Consider the following 14,023-nt stretch of genomic DNA (forward strand, 5'->3'; position numbering starts at 1 on the left):
TATTTCATTTATTTTATTTTTAACTAGATGAGGCTTAGAAAAGCAAGATTACACAAGTTTGTTGGTTTTTTTACTCTTTCACTAACCTCAGCTATTGTACTTCCAGTAGTATTTTTTGAAAGATCATTATATATTTCAGTCATTGTTCCTTTGATGGCATCCATCATCTGAAAGACAAAAAGAAAAAAATTTCTTTGGTATATATTTTTAATAGATTTTTTCTTTCAACCCTTCTACTGGGAACCTATATTGCTACTCTTCTTTCTCTCTAAATATATGTAATTTACCTGTTTCTACTTACTTAGAAGGTAGAGCACAACAATTTTGATCAGCACTCTGATTTCTAGGTGTCCTGAACGGGTGAACTGCTTGACTTTCTACTTTTTGAAGAAATTATTATTGACATAATTTATGAAAAAAAATATATCACCATGAATTTGGGGAAGAAACACAATGCAAAAATATATAGTATTCATTGATTTTTTAATCTAAATATCTAAGAGAGGATGGAAAGCTCACATCCCCCTTCTCTCAGTGTCACTATGATGAGACCAGCACTACACCATCCTTCTCTGTAACAACCTACCCTGTTTAATGCATGAACACACTTCTATAACAATTTCCAACCTGATGAAACTACAGGGTGTTTTAAAAGTACAACTGCTTTAAACCTTCCTCCAGAACTTACTTTGCTGGTATATTTAGCAATATCTGCAGCCACATCAGCTGAAGCTGTTGCAATTGGCAAGTCTGTGTTGAGTGAGGAAGAAAGTGTGCTTGCAGATCCAGAGCTGGTAACCATGGAAATGGGCTGAGTGCTTGTGACCAAGGTTATAGTGGATGTGGAAGTGCTCTGGGTGATCTCTTTTTGCTGCACAGCTAAGAAAAGAGAACATTGAGGGGATCAATCACATAAGGAATTATGAAAACAAACTTCTACCTTCAATATCTAACTAAACTGAGTGCATGTAACCATTTCAGATTTATTTATACAAGTAATTGCCATCTAATGATCAATTACACGGTGCCCAGCCACTGAACTTGTACATAATTGTAAGGCTTAGAGGTAATGAAGCAAATATAACTTCGAAACTTATCATTTTAGACTGGCCAGTGCAGAAGACTCGCTCAGTTCTAACAGTTTATCTGCTGGAGTATTTTTTAAATAGTATTTTTTTAAGAATAAAAATGCTTCAAGCTATTTTTACTGATTGATATTATAAAAGAAGTTTTCCTTGCCAATATCCTCAGTAGTGAAATTACTGAAATATCCATTTATTCATCTTTATGTGCTATATTTTTGTTTATGGCAATTCAGTACATAAGAAATCTATAGATTTTATAGTTTTCACATGATAGATTTCTAGACTATAATATTTAAGATGCAATATTGTCATGATGTGCTCAATAGTAAACAATACTGAGAAAAACTCACAGGCTGAACACGAAGTTCATCCCATACTATTAAGGTATGTGTTGAAGTATGATTCTACTGTAAGTTTTGCATTTAACTTCTCCAATTTTCACATTTATTTTTCCTCATTGAATATTTCTGTATCAATTTGTGCAGTCTACAAGAAGGAAGATACCACTTCCTCAACACTGTTTAAATGACAGAAACAAAAGCAGTTTGGGACCAGAGAAGTGGGCCTCTGTAAATGTCTGTATATGAACCATCACCTAAACCTCTCTCCTCTATAAAGTCACCTGTGTGCCAGTGGTGTCAGCAGAGTGGAGAATGTCTCCTCATCAGGCACAGCAGTAAACATTTCAGGTTATTAACTTGAAATGACAAATGAAGCTGATTTACATAAAGTTGGTATTAAGTGAAGGGAAGAAGCAACAGCAGCATAGGCTTGTGTTACCCTGTGCCAGCTACTGGTGAAGGCTCCAGCATAGGGATGGTGAGAAAACAGTTGTGAAAACATTCTGAAATGCCAGGGCTGTTTGCTCAGTAAACTAGCATCAAAGTCTTGTTAAACAACAGGGATTTCAAAGACAAATCCTGGAGCCTGGGTAATTTCATTGTTGTCAAATTATACTCTGAAAAATCTTCCAGATCCACTGCTTGTCAGATAAAACTGGAAGCAATTTGTAGATAACTGAGGTGACACTGGTAAACATGCAAGTGGGATAGTTAATAGTTTTAGCATACGATCCAGAAAATTATTCAGTTCACCCTTCCAAATCTGTTATGGCTACGAAAAGCAAAAATATTTATACAGACACACAGTTTTTTTGTCATTAAAATAAGGAAACATGACTCTAAATACACACCAGAAAGAGCAAGTACAATGTACAACTTGTATACTGAGGACACTTATCAGAGTAGAACCAGAGTTCTGAGATCTTTTTTATACAGAAGAACTCTTGTCTGGGCACCCCTGGAGCACAGGGATCACTACTGGGGAATTATGGCACCACAGGCACATTGAGTTAGAGAAGTGTGTACCTTTAACTGCTTGTCTTGTCTGGTATCTTGTCCCCTGAGAGGACTGAGGCTGCTGTGACTGAGACTGCTGGCTCTGCTGCTGCTGTCTCTGTACCTTCTGCATGTGCCATTTCTGAGAAGATGTCTGGAATTTATTTGAAGAATTCCACACCACCCTCTGCACAGCAGGGGCCGTTTCCTTGGGCAGCAGAGGCCTCTGCTTTTTCACAGGGCTTCCTGTGGCAGCTGAGGGAGCACTGACAGTGGAAGCAGCACTGGTGGTTGCTGTCACGCCGGCTGGGGGGGTCTGCGATGCGGAGCGGGTGAGCACTGGAGTTTCTGGTAGAGGCTGGGTGCTTGCACTGGAGGAAGGCGGAGTTTTACCTACAACTAAACAAGCAGAAAATGTTACACCAGCTTTTCACTAACACATCTGATTCATAATTTTCCATCTAGTTTTTGGAACAGCCATATATACCTTCCAGTTTGCTTTGAATTATTTTCTTCAAAAGTAATCAATATTCTACAAGTAAAGTCATTTCAGTCTAGCTGAAACTGGTGGCAATTCAGGTGCATCAGTAACTAAGCAAAACAAGAAGTACAAAACCAAGAAAAACCAGCCTGACCTCATTCAAAAGATATGTGAGAGGTTAGCATTTGTTAGGGTGTTTCTGCCTTACCACTTTCACCTGTCACCCCAATTTCTTTCAGGATAGAAAAAAAACATTCTAAAGAATTAATGTCATCAGTTACTGAAGGAACACTATAAACTTTCTAAACAACAGTGAACTGACATAAACAACCAAATGCAGATGACACCACACTGGGCAGGAGTGCTGACCTGCTCGAGGGTAGGAAGGCTCTGCAAAGATTTGACAGATTGAATCAATGGGCTGGGACAACTTAATCAGGTTCAATAAGGCCAAGTGCTGGGTCCTGCCCAGCAAAAAATATGTATATTCATAGTTCTACATTGCTGAAAGGAAACAGTAAAACTAATTCTGTTTAAACCAGAAACTATAATGGGCACTCAAAACTTTTTTCATAGGCACAAATGTTGAACAATCACTCCTAAAAATTGTTTTAATACAGCTATTTTTATCTCAATGGAAAAATAAAGGTGGCAATTCTACCTTTGGTAACAGCCCTACAGAACAGAGGGGAAAAAAGGAAATAATTCCATCCTACCATCTTGTTTAGGAGAAGGTTCTTTAGAATCTTTCTTGTTTTTCCTTCCTTCACGAGCACAATGATCATCTCCAAGATCGATGACAAGTTCACTCTCAGAATCAGAGTCCAGTCCCAGATGCACTGTTGGAGAGTCTGTTTCATCTTTACCTTTCAGCTTTTCTTTTGCAGGATGCTGTAAACTCTTTCCCTTTTCAGAAAATTCTTTTTCAGTGTCTGAAACAGCCTTTTCCTTGACTGGTTCTTCTGTTTTCTCCACTTCTGGACTTGTGCTTTTAAGTTCCTCCTTGTCTTCATTCTGTGCTGGAGGCTTAGGTTTTTTTTTCAAGCTCAATGATTCTTTGTCACTTCTTGCACCTTCCTTGTCTTCCCCATCCTCTTGATCATTCTTTGATTTCTGATCCTCATCACTATATTCACTGTCACTGGTATCAGATTTCTCAGAATCTTCAGAGTCACTGTGTTCTACTGCAGTATAAACAGCTTCAGATATTTCATTTATTCCTAATTGTGGGAAGGAAAGCACATTCCATGCTGACATCAGACTGACTGACATTACCAAGAAAATACTGTATATACAGGAACAAAGTGTACACATAGCATTACCTTAACTGTCAGTCCTTAAGCTACAAAGCTTAGTGCCCTATCCCAGCACCACAATGTATAAGAATGAACTTCTAGATACCCCAATTAATATTTTTATTTCATTAAATGGTCCTCCTTTCACTGCTTTTCCCCCACTACCTACAAGGTCTTTTGTTCAACTCAGTGCTGGCAAACAAAAAAAGGAGTTATTCTTATCCACAAGAAGCCACCTTGAAAATAAGCAACACTATTTATCTGATTATAGTTAGTTACATTCATTCTACATTTTCACATTTGTGCAACTGACACAATTTAGGCAGAATTATCTTAATTTTTCAACATGCAAAGCATGCAAGACTATAATCCTCTCATACTACATGTATATCTACATCAGAATGGTACAAAAACAGGTTAAAAGATGAAAGCTTTTTGACAAAAATTTGAAGCATCAGGTCTGTGTTCTAAAGCAAACTAGTTCAGTGCATTCTACTTGCCTCAAAGAGTTTGAATATCCCCTACTTCGTTTTAAAACATAAAATACTTATGGTTTAACTATTCAAAAACTTATTTAACCTCCAGTTTAAGTGCATCCTTCCCATGACCACTGTGTTGTTGAGGGACACTCACCCAGTTGTGCTTTACAGCTCTCAATGGTCTTGTCGAGATTGAGCTGGAACCTGCTGCGGATCTGGCGTTTGGGGGAGATGAGCTGCACTGGGGTGCTCTGCTGCTGCACCGACTCACTCAGCTCCTTCAGATCCATCTCGGCTTTGCTACGATCTGCAAAAACAAACACCAACTAAGAAAAAGATTTTACAACAAGATTCGAGATCACTATCAAGATAAAACACGTTTCACCAAAAAGCAATGCAGATGATCTGGAACATAGTGCACTTTTTTTGTAATTATGGGCTAAATAATGACTTCAGTACAAAAAATGGGTTCTTCCTCTCTTCACACACAAAGCACATGCATCTCCATCAATGTGAATTTATCAAGAAATCCCCATTCAGGTTTGTAAAGCTGTCTGACAGCACCTCTACTAAACTACTGCTGTTATTTACTACTCGGAATACTACCATCACAGAGAAAATTAAATAGAAATAAAATCTTTGTGAGATTTAAAGACATATAAAATCTTCATAGTCATTATTTAAAATCCAAAAGTTAGGTCATGAGAATACATATAAAATGTGGATTATTTCACTGAATAGAATAGTAACTTCATTTTTCAGTATATGTCAGCAAAATCTTGAGTTTTTATCTACATGTATAGAATTTTCACTCTGAAATGCACACATCTGTCTGCAAAGAATACCTACTACAGTGCTAAGGGTAGAACTGTCTTAGCAACTAAGTTTCACATTTTTGCTTCAATTTTCCCATTTCAGAGGCAGTATTTGTACAGCACAGTCCTATCCTTTACCCTTTGCCACGAGTGCTGACATTCCATCAGTGCTCAGGGCACTCAATCAGTTGCAGTTAATTGAGGGAAGAGGAAGGACCCATGAAGAAGGGGGAAAAAATGAAGAGAAGAATTATGTTTGACCAATTTAGCTCCTTCAACTGGCTCCTAAGTAATCAGAAGGACCAATTCCATAAGCTGAGAAAGACCAGTGGCTATGGAGAAGTCCAAAGGTAATACCAGCACAATGTGCATTTGTGTTTTATTTTCAATTTTCATTCCAGAGTAGTTAAGTATGACAGTATTGCCTTATTTTACTATATATATATATATATTTTTTTTTTACAAGACATTTTCCGTTAATGTACAATTTACAGAAAAGTGAAATAAATACAAAGGGCTGAACCAATGATTCCTCTGACCAGACATCCTTTTTAAGTCTGACTTTCATATCACATCCTTATAATTTTTTTATTGCCTCTGTTAACCAAGAGCAGGTCCTATACTATCAGAGACATGGTTTTTTTCTCCAAAATCCCCATATATCTTACTCATTCACACCTTCATTTTTCAAATTAGCAAGCCTGCCAGTAGCAACAGATGGTTCATTTCTTATATTTTTCCTTTCTTTTTGCTGAATTGCAGACCACAGAGTCCTCCTAGCATTCTGCTGAAGATACAAAGTATCTTTGTTTTCTGGACTCTCCCTTTTGTTTTTGCAGAGAGAAACCCTGGTCACATCACCCAGGACAGTGGGACACAATGAGTTATATTGGAAAAATTCTAACATCCACAGAAGAACCTATGTCTGGCACAGCTGATGCTATTAAATGAAAAAGGGTTTTTATTTTCACTCTCATCAACAAAAAGTGTATTTATAAAGGAAGTTCCCTTAAACCTAAAAAAACACCCAGATATTCTACTTGAAAGCATACAAGCACTTCTTTTCTGGTATTACTCATGGACCATAACATCAGATTTTTCAATTTATGCTATTTATTCAAAGTGCTCCAGCTGATATCTTCCATCTGTGCCTCAGCAACTGCAGCATTATGTATTTTTTAACATTTTTCCAAATGCATTGTCACCTCAGATGAGATGCAGAAGAAGAAATTAATTCTACAACTATGTCCACACATGTGATCCACTGAAAAACAGACTTGTGAGCTTATATCCAGGATCAGAATATCTGTAAGGCACTGAAGACATGAACTCATTATCTAAACTTGAGCCCCCCTGAAATACCTGCCTAACACACCAAGGGGCAAAATCCTGATTTCTCTGTGTAATATCATTTGGAGGTAAAAAGTTGCCAGAACAGAATCAGTATACTCACAGGAACAAAGCATGACTGAGGAAACTGACTTATATCTGTTTGGCTTGTGGAACTGTTTTACCAGCTTAGTACTCACCTACTCCATCTTTCAAAATTTCAAAATCCCAAAATTTACTTCTAGGGAATTTCAAGACTTCAAGAATTCTGCTAATTCCTTTCATCCATCTATCTCCCTAGAGAGGGATGGTCAGTGAGGTGATGTAAAGGCAGCAAGAGAGAAGCCCTAGTAAATCCTAAATATCACAAGAAAACCTTTCCAGCAATTCACTTGAGAGAGACTGAGTGGTGAAGACCAGAAATGTTCATTTAATTACAACCATTAGAAACTTACCTATTGTTTAGACACACTCATTTGTACAGTTCAGCTAAGAAAAAAATTATCCTTTAACTACTTCCTTTCATCAACAAGAAACAATAACAGAAACTTTCTTTTATGAGATGAAAACCCCAGTAAATCTGATGAAACAATAATTGCACGTGTGCCTCATTTAAAGACCTTTGTTCATTTAAAGCCACATACAAGCACATTTGTTCATATTATGCTGCACTGATACCACCATAATTTGTTCAGCTATAAGAATATTAGGTTTTCAAATGTCAAAACTAACCAAGGTTAAGATTCAGAATGCTTCCTGGAGTGGAAGTTCTTTCTTGCTTAGCAGAAATTGGTGTTGATGCTTGAGGAGAGAAAGGTTTGGGGCTGCCTGACAAGCTCCCTGCTTGACCCGTTCTTGTTGGTGCTGGAGAAGCTGAAAAAGTACAAAATTAATAAAGACAGATTTAAAACCAGAATACCTACTCATGACAATTCTAATTTTTTTTGTATTTATTTCCACTCTCCATTCACTTGAATAGTTACAACTATTTCCTGCTATTTAAATTTAACAGGTTTAGTCACTTTTCAAGATTATTTATTCCTTCTCAATGTGACAGAAAGAACTGTTCTTTCTTATCTGTGATACTGAGAGTTAAATGCATCTCTTTTTTTTAGAATTTCTTCATAAACCAAGTAATAATATAGCCTGTCATTAAAAAGTACATGGAATAAAACCAGTCAATTTCCAAAGTTCTGTACCCCCTTTTTTTTTTACCTGTATTTTTCTCAATGAAGTCCATGGACTCTTCACTGGCACTAAAATGACTGGAAGTTGCTTTTTTCTCTGCATCCTGTTCAACATCAGACCCAGTGTGAACTGATGAGTTTGTACTCATTGGTGACCGTGGCATATCTGTCAGTGAAATCCTGCGACCTGTGCTACTGCCCAGCATGGATTTGCTCATCAGAATCTTGGGTGATGCTGTCATATCAAAATTCAGTTTGATTTTCTCTTGTTTGTCTGTCTTTGCAGTTCCAGCAGCTGGGTTTGCAGGGTCTAACAACATTTGGTATTGATTGTTGGGAGTATATGGTGTCCGGAAAGGTGCATAATTAAATACTCCAAATTTTCTACGAATGTTATCAACATAAACCTCCATTTCTTGCATTGCACTATTGAAGATGCTTTTAGTCTTTTTCACAGAAAAAGGAATTTCTTTAGACATGAGGTAGCAATTATTTATTGGAACCCAGGCCCTATATGTAAAACAGATAAATAAAAGATAATATAACTACATTTCATACTGGGAATTGACATTGCCAACTTTTATGCACATACTAATTTATTTTTGCCTAATCATAAAGATATGAATAGTTCAGATAATTTTAAAGAAGCATCATTACATTCTTTTAATATTTCAGTGCTTAGTTTTGGTAAGTAAGCAAATTGCATGCCTTGGATTATCACTGGCTTATTTTACTTTATGCAGTAGAAATAAAATGACTTAACACTTGTCCAATACGGCAAAAAATATTCCTAATTGAAACAGTCTGTGTAACTGCAAGACAACCATTGCAAAACAGTTTGTCATAGCACAAATCATGGCACAAAAATGTAAAGAGCAGGTAAGAAATGAATACTTCACAAGCACCTTCTTAGAAACATTTTATACCCCAAGGCAAGTTGGCCAAATTCCTCAGTGGCAGGAAAAGTTCTATCAGCAAGTACTGGACAGTTTTATTTAACATTAAATGAAAACTGCCTCCCAAAATCCTAAGATAGCAGGAACTTTGATTTAATTACTCCATGGCTGTGTATAGTTGGCTTTTTTACAGCACATGTTATTATAGATTTGTATTTCTAATTCATGACAAATCAACTTGTATTCATCATGGCCGTGTCCATCTAAGCAGAGGATTCACAAATACACAGAACTCCCTTCAGAGCAAAACTGGCATTTTCAACACAGGTTGTATTTCTGTATTTTTCAAACCTACAGGTTTGTGTATATTCCCATTGAAGTTTAGACAACATAAATTACTTCACTGGTTTCTTCCACTTTTAAGTGGAATACCACCAGACAAAGGAATTAAGCTGCATATTCACCAGATTCTGTAGGTATCTTACAAACATGGCTCACGTTCTACAGACACCATGTAAGGGTTTAAAACTGTGTTTGCTACAGTAATTACACAGTTTGTTAGGGTCAGGGTTCTAAAGACAGGATCCAAAAACTTGTAAGCACACAAAATTACAGCACAATTTTTTAAAATACAGTCAGACATCCTTTTGTTCAAGTCCCACCTGTCATGTTGGCCAAAGAAACGGGCATCGACTTGCCCATCTTTATCCCTCAGTGCTTTAGCAGGCCAGAATGGAAAGCCTTTGAGTTTAGCCCAGACCAAAGGGTGGGGATTGCTCTAGAGGAAGAGGCAAAATACACAGGAAGAAAATGTAAGCACTACTACCTTCAAATCTGATAATGAACATGATTTTGTAAAAATTGTATGTATTACTTAGATTCAATAAAGATCCAATGTGCATAAGGCACTTAACAAATACAAGATTCCATTTTACTACAAACATAATAAATTGTGAGAGGACAAAATGATAAAATTATATTAAAAAAACTCCCAAAACATAAAACCTTACACATCTTGATTAAATTTATCATAGCTGCACTTCTTTATTCATTTATTTTTGATTAGTCTCCTCTAAATGTATAGCTTAAGTCAGGCTAGAGCCAATCCTTGAAATGCTCTAATTTTCACTTAGGCTTGTGTCTTGGCAGATCATAAGACACTAAAAAGTGCTTGACTTGGGGCAAGCACTACTTAGCAACAACCAAAACATCAGTGTGTCATCAACAGTATTTTCATACTGAATCAAAACCACAGCACTGTTCCAGCTGATAAGAAGAAAAGGAACTCTTATCTCAGCTGAAACTAGGACAGTCCAAGAAAGAACTTGATGGATTACACACTTCTACTTAAGAATTGTAAGGTCTTCCCAAATTCTGTTCACTATTAAACAGGAAACAGACAACCTATCAATAGGTCATGAAAGAAAAATAAAGTCTAAACTGATGCACATTGCAGAAAGAAACATTCACATTTCAGAAATCCTCTGAGCACTGAGGGTACCACAAGCAAGCACTGCTGGCATAAGGCAGTTACCCTATATTTGAAGACAGAAAACTTGTGAACTGGTTGCTGATAGCCTTTACAATTATTTCCAACTGGACCAATCCTTTTGGGACAACCTGCAATCTTACAACTAAGACATCTGAGACAGTCTGACTCCACAAGGATGATATGCCAGCCTAAGCTGCTTGGTAAGCTACAGCAGCTTTCCTTGACTCAGCAACCAGGTTTAAAACAAAGAGGGGATAACAGTCAAATGAGAACTGCTAGTTTATGTAGTAGCTAGACTATCATAATTTTTAACTTACACAAGGCTCACAAAACCAATTCTCGCGTTTTTGGCAAGCAGCTAAATAACATTCCGGACATACTTCAATTTCATTCATCTGGAAAGAAAAAGCAAAGTTATTGGCGAGATTAAACAGAGTCCAAAGTGTGGTCATTTGCATTTATTCAGAGGAAAATCGTATTGCTACAGTAAAAGAACCACAAAAAGTACATCTATGCATCAGAAGATGCTGGTCACTTTTTCCAGCTCCAAATATTCATTAAACAAGACAGGTGCCTTTGAGCAGAATCCATAAATCCACCTTCTCCTCTTCCCTCCCCTTCCCACAAGTCTTAATTATAAATACTGAATATCCTACTGGAAGATATGTTAGCAATGCCTTTGCCAAATGCCATTCTGTAGGCCATGGATATGCATAGCTAAATGTAAGGAAACCTACAAAACTCTACAATACATATTATGTCACTCACAAATGCACGGCATGGAACACTAAACATACAGAACAATTAATTTAATTGGGGCACTCATACCTCATGCTCACAGATTTTGATGATGACTTTTGCTGTTTGTGTCAATTTGTGATTTCCTGAGGAAACAATAAAATGCTTTAACTAAGAAAATAGTTATGGTAGAACTATGATAAAATCAACAGTTTTCAGATACAAAAGTCATCTGTAAAAACAAAAGAAGATCTAAAAAGACAATGTAAAAACACATGCATGAACTATATGCTTGTAAAAGCAGAACATCATCACTTTTCTTCTCAATGTAGCATTTAATAATCTTTAAATGTTCCTTTTTGTAGCCTATTGCAGCCTTCCCACCACTGACACACCCTTGCAATGAGGGATGTGCTGTATGATTTTCTCAATCAGGTCTCAATTAAGAGCTGTACAATGCAAAACATTAAAGCAATTTGAGAGTTGGAACTAAATGATGCAGGTTGGATTGGGTCATCTAAGGTCCAATGATCCTATGAACCCAAACCTTTCCATGATTCCACCTTATTTGAAATGTTTTCTCTAAGGTGGAACGAGCAAGTCACAGCACAGGTTGTATAAGGCCCTACAGTTTTATTTATGCCAGTAGTTAAAAAACAAATTGTTGTTTTTAGGCACTGTGGTCATTAACAGGAAGACACTTTCAGTGTAGAATTGCTCCATGACTATGTCAAAGTTTCATATCTGAGGATGTAAGTACATATTAATACCTACCCCCATTGTAAATAATGCAGTTGTGCAAAATCCATTTGGCATCAGCCAAAAATGCTTCAGTGCAACCGTACATTTTCTTTTTAACATTCTGTAAAGAAGAAATTAAGAATGTATCAGGAAACAGAAATCAGTAAAAAGTGACAGCTTCTTCCTGAATGTTGTGTTTTATCAGTCATAAAATAAAACTGAGCCCTGGAGGTGTTCAAGGCCAGGCTGGACAGAGCTCTGAGCAACCTGGTCCTGTCAAAGGTGTCCCTGTCCATAGCAGTGGGCTGGAATGAGATGAGCTTTAAAGGCTCTTCCAACCCAAACCAGTCTGGGATTCTATGATATTTATTTACTGCAGACTTTTGAATCTAAATGCTTAAGAATCTCTCAAATTCTTTTGACTGCCCTAAAAATGTATGAACTGTCTAAATTAAATCTAAATAGTGAAATACTTAGATCAACATCTCAAACATTTCCAAAAAATCATGTTTCCTAACACAGTGTTGGAACATGATGTTTCTGCAGAAAACAGTCTTTGGTTTCTTCTAATGATGTTTTATCACTTCACAGCAGTTTTAATTTTTACAAGACCCAGAAAAAATACTGGTCACAGTACATTAGACAATATGTTTGATATTACAGTCTACCTAGTGGGTCAAGCAATTTGATTAAATAAAATCAGTCCTGTGGTTTTGTTACCATACTTTATACCATAAAGGCATCAACCTCCACTGTTAAGGACACAGAGGATGAAAACTTGTCTCTTTCAAAACCAGGTCCTGACAGAACAAAGCAATGCTTCACTCTTCATTAAGCAATGGAGAATTTCTTGATTATATGTACTTTCAAATTACTATCGAACTGAGAATGAAAGTTTCATTATCCACCTCTTGACCGTTTCTTTTTCTTCTACACCTCAGGTGCAGTGGAGATTACAGTATTTTTTGAATGATCAGTAAAATGAGTCTGGAATGACCCCTGGATATATATCAAATGGTCCCTAATTAATGAACCAACGATGCATAATCATCAAATGAAACAGAATGATCAAACGAAAATCCTGCTTTAAGAAGTGTCTCCTGGAGATCATTCATGGAATCAGATATAATTTAATAGGAGGAAGTCAGCAGTGTAAGTTTGTCTTTTTCACACTATTTTTTCCTGAGCACTTGTTACTGGCTCAAACAGAACAGTGAAGTTCAGTTAACATATGATTGTTTTTAAGCTGTAAATGAACTGACTTTCATAATAACCAAGAAACCACTCCACCCATCAAAACAATTTTAAACATCTTCCCCTGCCATTTTAGAAATGTTACAGACGGCAATCAAACTCAAGAAACCTTCCTCCGTTAGCTTCATACCAACCTTCTCTAATGTACAAAGGTCCATTGGATGAAAGATATATTCTGCATAATCTGGGTGTTGATCCAGTGAAACTGGCTTTTGAAATGGCTCTGTCTGTTAGGGGAAAAAAGAACCACACTGGTTACTAGTACCAAACAGTTCATCAATGACACAACACTCATTTTCTAATACTACTTCCAGCTGTGTTATCAGACAAAATTCTTCAAAGGTAATTATAAAATGCTATGAGGTAATAAATTATTAGCAGAACAACAGGAACTAAAATACCTCAATTGATTTTTTGTATAAGGTACTGTTGTGATTTACAAGACACAATGGCACATGCTTTAGACACACTGAAAGAAATTTCCTCAGCATTTTAGAAGTATGTGATACAACCAATTTCTGTGGTAAGAACACTTGGTAATAACAGAGAGAAGCTACATTTTCAACACATATAATCAATAATGCAGCAGTGTCAGTGCCTAGGGCTCCTGTCCATGTAAATATATTGGGAAGAGATAATTTCTCCACATTCCCCTTTTACATCCAATACAGCATTGTCCACTTTCAGACAGTAAGAAACCACCACCTTCCACTGGAAAACCACACTGTATTTTCATTACATCTACTGAAAATACATCCAGAAGTTACATCACAAAACTACATTTTAAATGCAGTCCAAAACAGTCTGTACAACCTAATCTGTCTGTGCTAGACAGGTGGTAGACAGAAGAAAAGCTGTCACAGACAATCTGATAAACTAAACATGCATTATCCA

The 14,023-nt window shown here is 36.7% G+C and overlaps 1 protein-coding gene across 8 annotated transcripts in view; it reads right to left on the bottom strand.

Moving 5' to 3' along the window:
• Positions 1 to 14,023, bottom strand: part of ZMYND8 (zinc finger MYND-type containing 8) — a 57,320-nt gene that overhangs the window by 7,595 nt on the left and 35,702 nt on the right. For all 8 annotated transcript variants that reach the window (XR_001331580.2, XR_001331581.2, XM_088064420.1 and 5 more), the window contains exons 6-17: positions 13,264 to 13,356; positions 11,909 to 11,996; positions 11,225 to 11,280; positions 10,714 to 10,791; positions 9,567 to 9,682; positions 8,037 to 8,518; positions 7,554 to 7,694; positions 4,832 to 4,984; positions 3,620 to 4,123; positions 2,453 to 2,821; positions 689 to 879; positions 87 to 167 (exon numbers count right to left, since the gene is read on the bottom strand). Coding sequence is in view for 6 of the 8 variants with exons in the window: in XM_088064420.1 (XP_087920546.1) it covers positions 87 to 167; positions 689 to 879; positions 2,453 to 2,821; positions 3,620 to 4,123; positions 4,832 to 4,984; positions 7,554 to 7,694; positions 8,037 to 8,518; positions 9,567 to 9,682; positions 10,714 to 10,791; positions 11,225 to 11,280; positions 11,909 to 11,996; positions 13,264 to 13,356 (2,352 nt within the window). In the remaining 2 variants the exon portion in view is untranslated. The remainder of the gene's footprint in view (positions 1 to 86; positions 168 to 688; positions 880 to 2,452; positions 2,822 to 3,619; positions 4,124 to 4,831; positions 4,985 to 7,553; positions 7,695 to 8,036; positions 8,519 to 9,566; positions 9,683 to 10,713; positions 10,792 to 11,224; positions 11,281 to 11,908; positions 11,997 to 13,263; positions 13,357 to 14,023) is intronic.

Source organism: Pseudopodoces humilis, chromosome 19 (assembly GCF_049639895.1).
Source record: "Pseudopodoces humilis isolate 2021_Gansu_Grassland_sample_001 chromosome 19, ASM4963989v1, whole genome shotgun sequence".
Taxonomy (NCBI): Eukaryota; Metazoa; Chordata; class Aves; order Passeriformes; family Paridae; genus Pseudopodoces; species Pseudopodoces humilis.